The 11,913-nt window shown below is 35.1% G+C and overlaps 1 protein-coding gene across 7 annotated transcripts in view; it reads right to left on the bottom strand.

The window, feature by feature from the left end:
* Nucleotides 1-11,455, bottom strand: part of LRRC9 (leucine rich repeat containing 9) — a 47,932-nt gene extending 36,477 nt beyond the window's left edge. For all 7 annotated transcript variants that reach the window (XR_014693200.1, XR_014693201.1, XR_014693202.1 and 4 more), the window contains exons 1-9: nucleotides 11,191-11,455; nucleotides 9,613-9,831; nucleotides 8,895-9,035; nucleotides 7,481-7,544; nucleotides 6,792-6,862; nucleotides 4,959-5,141; nucleotides 3,526-3,681; nucleotides 1,936-2,117; nucleotides 589-720 (exon numbers count right to left, since the gene is read on the bottom strand). Coding sequence is in view for 2 of the 7 variants with exons in the window: in XM_084519742.1 (XP_084375868.1) it covers nucleotides 589-720; nucleotides 1,936-2,117; nucleotides 3,526-3,681; nucleotides 4,959-5,141; nucleotides 6,792-6,862; nucleotides 7,481-7,544; nucleotides 8,895-9,035; nucleotides 9,613-9,831; nucleotides 11,191-11,244 (1,202 nt within the window). In the remaining 5 variants the exon portion in view is untranslated. The remainder of the gene's footprint in view (nucleotides 1-588; nucleotides 721-1,935; nucleotides 2,118-3,525; nucleotides 3,682-4,958; nucleotides 5,142-6,791; nucleotides 6,863-7,480; nucleotides 7,545-8,894; nucleotides 9,036-9,612; nucleotides 9,832-11,190) is intronic.
* Nucleotides 11,456-11,913: the final 458 nt, after the last annotated feature.

Raw genomic sequence — 11,913 nt, forward strand, 5'->3', positions numbered from 1 at the left:
AAAGTACACACAGGACTACCTGCAGCTCTAATAAACATCCCTGAACACAAAAGGAAAGCTTAGCTGAGGTGGACAAGCTTGGTGTACTCAAGCAGAAAACAGTCCTTGAAATACTGCCAACCTACATTTGAATCTCCCCTCAACTGAGCATCAAGGTTATTCACACAGAGATTATGTAAGCAACTTCTAATGCTTCTTCACAAGTAAAGCTCTCTAGGAACTTGGAATGATCACTATCACTGTCATTACAAAACTACTGGGCAGCTTGCTTTTTCTTTTGTGTCATGTACCCCCCTTAAAAAAAAAAAATCCAAAAAAAAAAATCAAGGCCTTCAGAAATTGGTAATAAAAAATATATAGAGAGACAACTACAGCCACCACCACCAAACTTTGTGGACTCAAAGCCTAATACACCCCTGAGACAAGTAGAAGGATAAGTTTCTCTACAGCTACCTTCAAACGGCATCTATGCAGAGCACAAAAGTTTCAGAAAAGTCCAAATCCTTGCAATACGCTTACTTTGTTAAAAATGATTAACTTCAAATCATAAGAAACCTGTTCTAGTTTGAAGTATCTTGAAAAGTTTACCAGGGATTATTTGATAAGCCTTCTTCAAAGCGAATGTTTCCCACTGTTTCCAATTCCATCAACAAAAAATGTACTACCAAATTAAAACTCTTCTTCCTCTTCTTAATTTCCATTTGATAATCTTTTTCAACTCTGCAAAAAGAAACTAGAATTTTGCTGGAATAATGTATCAAGGACATGCATAAAACGAGAGAGTTATTTTTTTTCCTTATCTTTCTTCTCTTCCCCCCACTCCCAAACAACAATATTTAAAAAAAAATAAAAGTGACAGATAACAGATTACAACTGTGGATAGCAAGGTCCTGTAGTGATCACAACAGGAAACTTTATCACTTTTACCCTCGACACTGTGCTGTAATCCTTAATTTATGAGAATCACCTCTTTGAGTAAGAGGTGTTCTCAGTTTGCTATTTGGTATCGTGATATCAGCAGAAATTGCAGTACTAAGAAGACCATCCTGGGTTTGAGTTCAGTGTGAGGCATTGGACTGAAATCAGTGACAAGCAAAGGCAACAAGTTTCACAGTACGTTTAAGTTCTTCCACTTCTCCATCAGTTATTCCTTCCTTTCCTCCTCTTTATGAGCAGGCTTTTAAAGTGTGCTACTTCAGGATACTATTTCTGCTCAAATGCAAAAAACAAGTGGTTCAATTTTTTTGGAGCCTGAGGCATGACAGACTCTTTCTACTACATTTGCCAATAGGAACAATCTTTCTTGGTCTTTTATATCAAACCAAAGAAAAAACTAGACTTTCTACCCTTCAGAAGAGAGCCATTTCTTCCTTCATGAAAATTCTGTAGAAGGAGCTTCAGCCCCATGCTGGTATCACTGATACCCTTCACATGCCCTACTGTGAGGGACTGTGTGCACGCCTCGTGCTGGCAACTGACTTTAGAGTGTATCTGACTCATGAAGTACTTAGCCAGAAACAACAATGACAAGAAGCTGCAGCCATTAAAACCACATTGGAATTAAAAGAGGGAAAACAAAACAAACTGCAGCATTTTGCTGGATCTCTCTTGGCCCAGAAATCTTCTCCAAGCACCAGTCTGATATAACTACTCATCCCAGATGTTCTTGTTCAAACATTTCCACATATACTAAGACCACCGACAGCATGAATGGCAACATCTACCTGCTAGAAACTGGCTTGAATCTAATAACTGAGACCACATAAGAATTGCCACCTTAATGATATTTGCAATACTCAGTTTGGACATCATCCAAAACAAGCAGGAAACAGGCACCATGTCCCATTGCTAATTTCCTAACCATCAACCACAGTCATACCCAATTATTGTTTGAAAATACCAGACTTCTGTTCTTACACAATTCAGTAAACATACTCATCCAGTTTTCTGTTCCAGAATGTTATTCTTTCCTTCATGGCATTTATTTTTCGTATGAATGCCTTTTCTGTATCGTCAGTATCATGAACTGGATTTGCTGTTTCCAAATCCTTACTCCTTGGAGATTCATTCCTTGATGTTTTATCCAACATTTCCAGCTTGGCCAGTTCACGTTCCAGCTGATAAAAATACCATACCATGGTTCAGAGGCAAGAGACTAACTTAAAGTATGGCAGGAAACTTATCTTACATTTTCTCAGTAGATAAGCCCTCTAAATGTGTACTATAAAGCATACCTGTAATCATTAAATCAGAAAATTATTTCTAAAAATTCAAAATCTTTTGTCAATCGAAAAAGATGAATTACTCAACCAAAGGGACAGCTTTGCTCTGAGTAGCTGCATGTATTTTTCCGTTGTATCCTGGCTCAAATCCGAGTTCTATTCGTATCAATTAGACCATTGTTTTTTCCAGGCAGGACCAATTCCTCAATGTGACTTCATCACGAATCAAGTATCAGCAAGTAAAAGAGAATTAGAGGGTACTGTTAAAATGGAACTGCTGCTTTTCTTCAAACACCTAAGGGCAGGGATCATTTCTCTCCCCATGTTTGATCATTGTGTGACAGCAATTACTCACTGTTGAGTTGAAGCAAAACTCTTTGCATTATTTTCTAAAAGGTAAACCTTTAGAATCTGTTGACTGTTGATCAAAGCACTTTTAAGGGGTCCTATTTATGCAATCAGCAATATTTTGGTCAGTTATTTCTATACAGACATATGTGCAAAGAGCCCATGCAAAGTGCATTGAAGACCTACTAGGAATGTTTACAAACTGCTGCAGAAAGCGGTTGCACTGATGCAACTGGAATCTGATTCATTATGTTGATTATACCATTCTTGAAGGGGAATAGAGTACTCAATTAGAAATCAGAAAAAAAAAAAAAGTACAAACAAAACAAAACAAAACCACACACAAAATCCAAGCTTAGGTGAGGAAAAAAACCACTTCCCAACATGCAAAAGTGTCCTATATCAGGATGAACACAGATGCATTATAAATGTTCATGGTATCAACTAGAACAGGCGATAATCACAATAATCTGGGAACTCAGCACAAAGGTTCTTTGCAAACACCCGTACTGGATGAATAAAAGCAGCAACTTGAAATTCAGTTTACCATATTAGGTAAATATCCTACCTAGTCTACTCTTCTAGGATAGATCTCTCAGGTTTTCATCTTAGGGTTGTTCCATTAAAAAAATATAATATAAAAATCACTGGTCAAAGCACTCACTTAGGGCTTAAGACAGCAGATTGAAATTATTATGAACCTGCCAGAAATGAAGCTGGAAATAGATCCCTTGCAGCAGTTTAAGTGTCCCATATGGTTGACTGTTGGCTACTCTGAAGAAGAGCTATTTTTCTGGCAGAAACAGAGTCCTACAAACTCCTGGATTACAAGGATTAGTAAGAGCTGATGTACTTTCATGAAATAATTTATTGAACATAAATGAGTATAAGGTTTTTTTTGGGTGATGATTTAAATGATACATTTCTGCTGACATTTCAAGCTGTTTCAACTTACATGCTTTATGTTGCAGCTGAACAACTTTATCTTCTTTTCTGGCAAATCCTGCAGTTTGCATTTGCTTTCTTTTAGCTCCTCAAGCCTGTCACGGAGCTGTCTATGAACACTTTTTACACGCATATGATAGTACATTATTTTTTTCATAACTGTGGTCTAAAAAAAAAAAAAAAAAGGAAATCATTCATTTGTTATTAATAAGTTGTAGCTATTCACAGAGCTTATTCCTGAAGAACATAGCAAAACACAACATCATACCTACGAATTGTGCTTCACAAATTGCATTTGCATTTTAAATATCATTTTAGTATATTTGAATTTGACTGTATTTGAACATCAGCCATTGGGTGTTGTCTGATGAACATATTCTTGTAAATATTTTTCTTTTTTAAACAAACAGCCAATAATACTATTTGTATGAACATTCTAATTAATAATTTTATGCTGTAGCTACTGATCAAACTATGGACTCATTCCACATACCTCAGTTAGCTCTAGTCTATATTCAAAACTGTTCAATGACATCATTTAGATGTCATTGGACATCTAAAGGAAAACATGCTCAGTGTTCTGGATAAATCAACAAAAACATTTCTCATCTGAGACCAGTTGCTGTTCTGAACACTTCCTCTCATGTATTAGCTTTTTTTCCCCCACCAGGAACATTTTCCAAAGCAAGAATTAACTGCCATGTGTTTCTGCAGATGAGAGTCCTAACAGCTACCCATAAGATTGATGCCACATATTCCACATTAAAATAATTTTATGACTTGCTTCATTAAACTGTGGAATTTATTCAGAAAGTTTTTCCTATACTCTATTAAGTATCCAGTTAAATTTCCTGTGATTTAAAGATACTCTGCTTGGATAGCAAGACATCTGAAAGTTCATTACATGGCAAACCAATGTGAAAATGAATCTATGATGGTTTTTGTAAAATATTTGGAACACTTGAAAACATGACACACGAACCCATATTTTCAGTAAATTCTTCCATGTCCTTTAAATATGACACTCTGGTTTTGATATTAGGTTACTGACACTTTAGATGACTAACATTTAAAACAAAAATGTATGTAACTTCATGTGAAATTTTTCTGTCATCCTTTTTCTTTCAGTATTAAATAGCAACAGCCTGAAATGCAACAACTCTATGAAAAAGTACTGACACTAGGTAAAAGATCAATATTTTTAATGGTAGCAAATCACATACATTCAGATTTTAGTGAGACAATGTATATTATTGCAATCCAATACCATATATAAAGGGAAGCATACAAAAATTGTGAGATCACGATAAAACTCAAAATTTTGACAACCTAATATGGTATTGAGTAGTAACATAAAGCACTCATTGTAGCTGGCTGAAACTCAGATATCACATAGTAACGCTTATCATCAGTAACACATTCATTCATAAAGTCTGAACTTACCTCTACCAGAATCTTGATATGCTTTTGAGAAACATCATATGTATCAAACCTTTGAAGTTGTGGTATATGATACAGCACATGGATAGCATAATTAGAAAGAAGACAAACAGGGTTGGGCCCATACTGAGGATCATTTAGGCCCAAATCTTTTAAATTAGGTAGTCTTGACAAACTAGCGAGTTCCTGAAAAACAAAATGCTATCACAACAATATGCCAATACACCTTATTTAAAAAGGGACTATTTCAGCATATTTTAGCACAAAGATCAAATGGGATATTAATCGCTAAGGGGTTATACAGAACAAAAATGTACAAACTGAGGGAGGAAGGAATATAGCACAGATGCAGTAGCTTTCATGAGCATGGGCTCATGCAACTTTATAGACCTCTCAGGATTCATGTAGAGCATTGGGGATTCTTTTTTTTTTCCCCCATGGGGGTTGCATAAATTCTGGGAAAAAACAAACTACAACCAATCAATGAAAGAAAGCAAAGCAAATGTGTGAAATAAAGGTCAGGCTCTCAGGCTCTATGAAGAAATAAATCTAGAAAAAAAGTGAATCTGTCCTCAAAAGCCTTGATCTTTCTCAAGCTTAAAATAAAAACATGTGGCCATTGACAACAAAACTTTTGAAATCCTGATGATAAAGACAAGATTTAAAGGACTTCTGTTAGAAATGAGGAATTACATGTAGGGCTACATACCTAAAGTACAAAGTGATCAGCTAAATGTCATTATAGTTAATTTAACATTCTAAATTCCCAGGATGAATTCACTAATCATTCCTAAAATACCTCCTAATATCCTACAATCCCCAGCACTTGGCTAAACTTACAGTCTCAAAATTAATATGTCACTAGTGTCATTGTCTGTTTATGTGTAATGTTAAAAATATCCTCTTCCCTGTTCAATTTACCTCATATGCCCTGTCCCTACTGAGCTCTGTTCCTACTTCATGTTTGCTGTCCTTCTTCCCCATGTAACTCTCCTAGGCTCTGGCTAGCCTGTTTGTTCTCTTGGCTGCCATCCTAGTTCACCATTGTGTTTGCCCCATCTAAATCCTCCTCTGAGTTTTTCTACCTCCTTTTTCATGTAACCTCTTCTTTTCCTTTTTCTGCCTTTCCTCTTCTTGACCCTATGTTCTTTGTCCCAGGCTATTTCTTAACATTTTCAGCTCCAGTTTGTTCCTTCCTTAAGCTGGTGACTTTCTCTAAAAGAGTGCTTAGCAGATGAAGCAGAATGTAATTTGATCCAAACATCATCAGCAGAAGACATGAATTAGACTAGAGGGGAAACTCTTGCTGAGCACTTGTATCCATTGCCTGAAGCCTATTTGATTTGTGAACTAATTCATAGTCTGATTGCATTTAGGAGTTGAGTGAGGAATTGCTCTGTTTGCTAGGACAGTGAGCAGACAGGTTAAAAGAGGCTGGATTCTTTTAAGATTGTAGCTGCTAAACTCTGAACAGTCAATACTGAACATGTGCATGCTGTGATTTTTCTGAGATTTGTAATGTAGCCACACTGAACAGGAAGCATGTAAGAGAAGTAAAAACACAATGTGTTTCTGACAAATTTTCTGATAAATTTCAAGTCTTTGTAACAAGGCTTATTTAGAAGCAGTAATTTTTGCAAAATAAAAGAGCTAAAAGCTGTACAAAACCAATAAAAGTTAATATTGACATCTTTTCTTTTTAAACCATTTGCCATCACAGTCACATGTTACTGGTCCTCTAATATCATAAAGAAAAGCCAGCTCTCTTCCCAGAAAGAGATAAAATGCCAAACAAAACCAGAACACATCTAAAAGAAATGTAAAGTGAGAACATACCTTGAAGGAAGATAATTTGTTACCAGAGAGGTTTAATATTTCAATTTGTATATTGAAGTCTAAGCAACTTCCTAAAATTAAACAAAGACAAACAGCAATCGAGAAAAAAAAACATTTGTGTTGTCTACTGGGATATCTACATGTTCATCTTCTGGATGAGTTTTCATCACACAAACAAACAAACACAAATGATTATTTCATTAACACAATGACATCATACACATTATTTTCCATTTTCACTCAAAAAGTAGAAATAGTATTTGGAAGATCTTTTTTATTACAGATGAAGATAAATCAAGAAAAAGTGAGATTCTCTAGTACTAGTGTAGAAATGCAGAAATTATTTACATCTCCATTTATAATCAAACAGGCTTAATATAGATTTATACTAAAAGTCATTTATACTAGAGGTGGTGAAAAAATGCATAAATACAACTAATATCTATTTTATGTCTTCTTTGATATGGTTACAACAACAGAAAGGAGTTTGGTGTAAGCAGAGATGAGCCCTAGGGAGTTCTGACACAGACTTTGGGAAGATCAGGACTGTGTATGCTGGATATGGCTCTGAACCGTGTAAGTTGGTAAGAATTTTTCTATTAGAATGAGATAAGGATTAAACTAAAGACATAAATCCTCAGTAGTAACCAGAATGCTCATGCTAGAAATGTCAGACTGACATCACTTACCTATTTTTTCTATTAAGTTTCCAGCAAGGTTGACCTCTTGCAAATTCTGCAGAGTATGTAAGCCCTGTGAATGTTTTAAACAATACAGTTTTAATCTAATATAGCACTGCCAATGCTGAAAAGCCTGTAGGCTATGAGGCAGATCATTCAAATGTAAAAATAAATTTGACTGGAGTCTAAACAATGTTTGCCTCTGTTGTAAACTATAGCTTTATTTTGACATGCAAAGAGAGAAAGCCTTTTGCCCAAAGGGAATGAGCTTGGAAAGCCTTTGTAAATGATACTGCAATGGAAATAAAATTAGTCCCCCAGCCTTAGTTTCACAGCTGTGTATGAGAAATCTAACAGATCATGCCCTATGTCATAAGTACTCATTAGCTTTTGGCTGCAGCCCATGTCTTGGCCTAGGGATATATATCATAAGAACTGTATCACTGATGTCAATCATTTCTCTCCATGATGACACTGCAGTTCTTTGCAGAGGGATGCCACTACTGTTTGCAGTGTCCCCACTAATAAATAACAACTTCTACCTTGTAACATTCTACTGCTTTTATATTTTTTCTCTGTCAGGTGTAACATATCAGTATCTCCTTCCTCTCCACATCAGCACGCTCAGCTTTGATTTCTCTTCTCTCCTCTTTCTGGCTTTGGAGATTCACAATAATCTGATCCTTATCATCATCTCTTCTGCTCTAACTACTTTTATATTGATATCAGTATCTCCTTCTGCTTTGTTTTCTTGCACTCTCTCAAGTTAAAGTGGACTGGGCTGCAGCATTCTGTCCCCTGATGGGAGTCTGGTAATTCAGAATGCTATGTGGTCTTTTGCTAGAAATGGCCATCTATACGTTTCTTCTCCCTTTATTTGGCAAGCTGGTAATCTCAGAACTCTTGCTAGTCCTGGACTAACCTCCAACCCAAGGGTTAGAATTTTATTTTGAGGGGACATAGGGGAAAACCAGTTTCCCCTTGGAGCAAATTTCATATGTAACAGCCTCAGGAAAACCCAGGATAAAAGTTTTCCTTAACAGGAGCTCATCCTTCCAAACAAAAATGCCAAACGCTAATATTAGAGTTAAATGGAAAACCTTTTATGTAATACTCCATGTAATAGGCTGTAGTTATAAAAAAAATAAAAAAATAATTTTATTTCCACATCAGAAGTCACAGAGATCTGAAAACGGTTGATTTAGACAACTCTGCATATGAAGAAAGCCTTGACAGTCAATCTGTTCCAAATAAGTACATATGAGTTGAGGCTGAAACATTAAGTTTAACATTGCTCTTTCTGTTGTTCAATTATTCTAAAACTTAGCCTTACTTATTAATACATTTTGATTTCACGTAATTAATATACCGTATATTAGATAAAATAGAAGACAAGAAAACATAACAAGGACACCAGACTCACCTCTATGTTCTTGATCATGTTATTATTCAACCAGAGTACATTCAGCTTTGTTAAAGATTCCAGATTTTCAATCCTGGAAATTTCATTGCAATAAAGGTAAAGCTTTTCTAAATTTACACATTTTTGTAGACCATCTATTTTCTGCAATAGAAGAAGATGTATTTGCAGTACTGAACAAAAGAAGTCACTCTTTTTGTCAATATGCTATTAGCTTGCACAGAAGCTTAAGTAGTTCCAAACAATTTAAGATCATACTCTCAGAGCAGAATCTTGATGATTTAGAAAGCTTTTCAATTAAGCCAACAAATAAAAAGTAGCAGCAGCTGCAATAGTTCCTGATAAGTATGTGTGTGTTGTTTTTTTTTTTTTTTTTTAAATACAGTGTTATTTTCATTAAAATTTCTTCATTCTAACCAGTGTCCTGGAAAAGGTTTCAATATAACTATTCTAGTTATTAAAAAAAAAAAAAAAAATCTAATGAAACAAAAAAAATCCAGCAGTAGGTTCTAAAATAAATAAAAAAAAGCAACAAGTTAATTTGATACATATCAAAAATGGGATATTGTATACTTTGAAAAATGTCAGATCTAGACTCCTTCAAAAGGTGTCTTCTTCCTTGAACAAACAAAAGGAGTGCTTTCAAAAGAATCTGACTCTCTTTGCAAAGGACTGGAAATTGGCTAAAGCTGGCTAGAAAGAAAATTCATACTTAACTTACCACTAAACAACATTCAGCAATCCACAGCTCTTTGAGCAATAAGCAGTGCTCCAGATCTGTAATGTCTTGAATACTTTGCCCAATGAGAGTGAGAGTAGTTAGATTGGGGAAATACTCCATGCCTACAATTCTGGAATAACCTGAGAAAAACATCTCCAATGCAGTTGTTTTCAGTCCCTCTTGATCAATTTTCTCATAAGGCAATCCATTACATATGCACTGGAAATGAAACAAAGCCATTATTCTCTTTATGTTCGTGCTGTAAAAAAAATAATTATGAAACACAATGTCTTACTGCCATTACAGTACTGCTTAACAGCAGCTGTGTCTTAAAACTCTCTTTGCATTAAAATGTTTTTGCAACTTTAACCACATTAAGTATGCAACAGTTAAGTAACGTATACTTCTGCTCACAAAATATTACACAAAATCTTCTTATCAAACCTCAAAATGTACCTTAAATTTAAAACAACAGTTTTCAAGTAGCTAATTTTCATTTAGATTAAAACCCAGGAATCCATAACTTCATCTATAAGCTAGTACATGTATGTGTTCATGCATATGTGTGTATGCAATTAGCTGGTGGGTTTTATCAGTCTTGTAGTTTTCCACTTCTAAAGTGGTTGTATCGAGTAAATGCAATGCAAGTTTTTGGCCACAATAAAAATGAAAGTTTACATGGAATTTCATTCAGGATGAGAATAAGACACAAAACAGTAGGTATCTACACACATGCCTCTTGTCCAAGCTCTCAATGCTAGTCAAGGGATTCAGTCAATATAGCCTGAGCCAAAAAATCCCAGAAATACATTCTGATGATCATACAGGAGATATTTACACTAAATTGACTTATTCTGTTAGTTTCCTGGACAATATATACTAAGGATGGCATACAGTTGGCCACGTAGACTATCTAGTGCTAATTCAGAGGCCTTAAAAGTATCCTGCAGCTGATATTCCAGACACATTAAGTCAGTAAAACGGCACTAAACAGCAATATCTATGCAGCTGAATCCTATCCTTTAGTTCCACTGCCTGTAATGAGCATATGAAAACACATAGACATCTAAACGAATGTGGAGTGGGACCCCATTTTAAACTTCTAACCAGTTCATAGTAAACGAAGATATTGGAAACTTCACGTATCATCTGATTCTGTTCACAATTATCTGATATCTACAAAAAGATGTGACTGAGTCAAAACTAAAAGATTTATTTTGGCCAAATATATATAACAAGATTGTTTTTGTTTCTGTATATAAATATTTCTGCAAGGTACTTCATGAGAAACAGACAAAGCAGGGAGCTATACATTAAAAGTAATTTATTTAAAGGTATTCTCTTAAGACAAAGAACCTCAAGTATTAATATGTTTGCTACAGTTCATTCAGTTCACCACAGACTCTTATTAATGCATGCCCTATACCACCTCTGGGGTATTCCAGAATGGAGGCTACACTACAAATGGTACCTCTAGAAAAGCAAAAAATAGCTCTATATTCTAGCAAGAACACTGATATTTACAGAAGTAGAGATGAAAAAAAAAAAATAAAATAAAATAAAAATTGAATAACTTACCAACTCCATAATCATCTCCTCAAGGTTCTGGGTTTGGTTATCACTTTGCGCCATTTCTTGAGTTCTCTGCTGTGACTATTATTTCTTAGTAACTTCTTAGAAAAAAAATACATTAATATTATTAGCTGTGTAGCCACCCATACAGAGTCACAGGATTTCCAAGAAGTTTGTAAAAATCTAAATTCCTGTATTTAATTACAGAATCTGTATTTCTAATGGACTCACAGTGGAGATTATGACAGAATAAAGCTGAAACTGCCAGAGATATTTTGATTTACTACTTTTTTGCTTCACATTTTTAGATTCTAAAGTGCCATAAAGCACTGTAGCACAAGTTATTATGACCACATCCATAAAGAAGGATGAAGAAGCACACTCATTTACTCGTGCATTAGGTTCATTAAGTTATATTTGCACAAATCATAAAGATAAGAACATGCCAGCCAGAGCTCATAATTCACCACAAAAAACCCTCAGTAAAAGCCCTTTTGCACAAACATTGCAGATATCAGAATACAATTGAGACTACAAAACCTTTGCTACAAATTGTTAGTTAGAAAGCTGCTATGATTAATCTTTAGCATCATCAAACAGTAGGTAAAAATACAATTGGCAGCAGCTTTTTGAATCACTTAAATGGCTGTGTGCACAGGATGCACAGAGCATACCCTTAATATGCTACATTTCTGCTGATTTGGAACCTTTGCCACAGCATTTGATGAC

Source organism: Aythya ferina, assembly GCF_964211825.1.
Source record: "Aythya ferina genome assembly, chromosome: 5".
Taxonomy (NCBI): domain Eukaryota; kingdom Metazoa; phylum Chordata; class Aves; order Anseriformes; family Anatidae; genus Aythya; species Aythya ferina.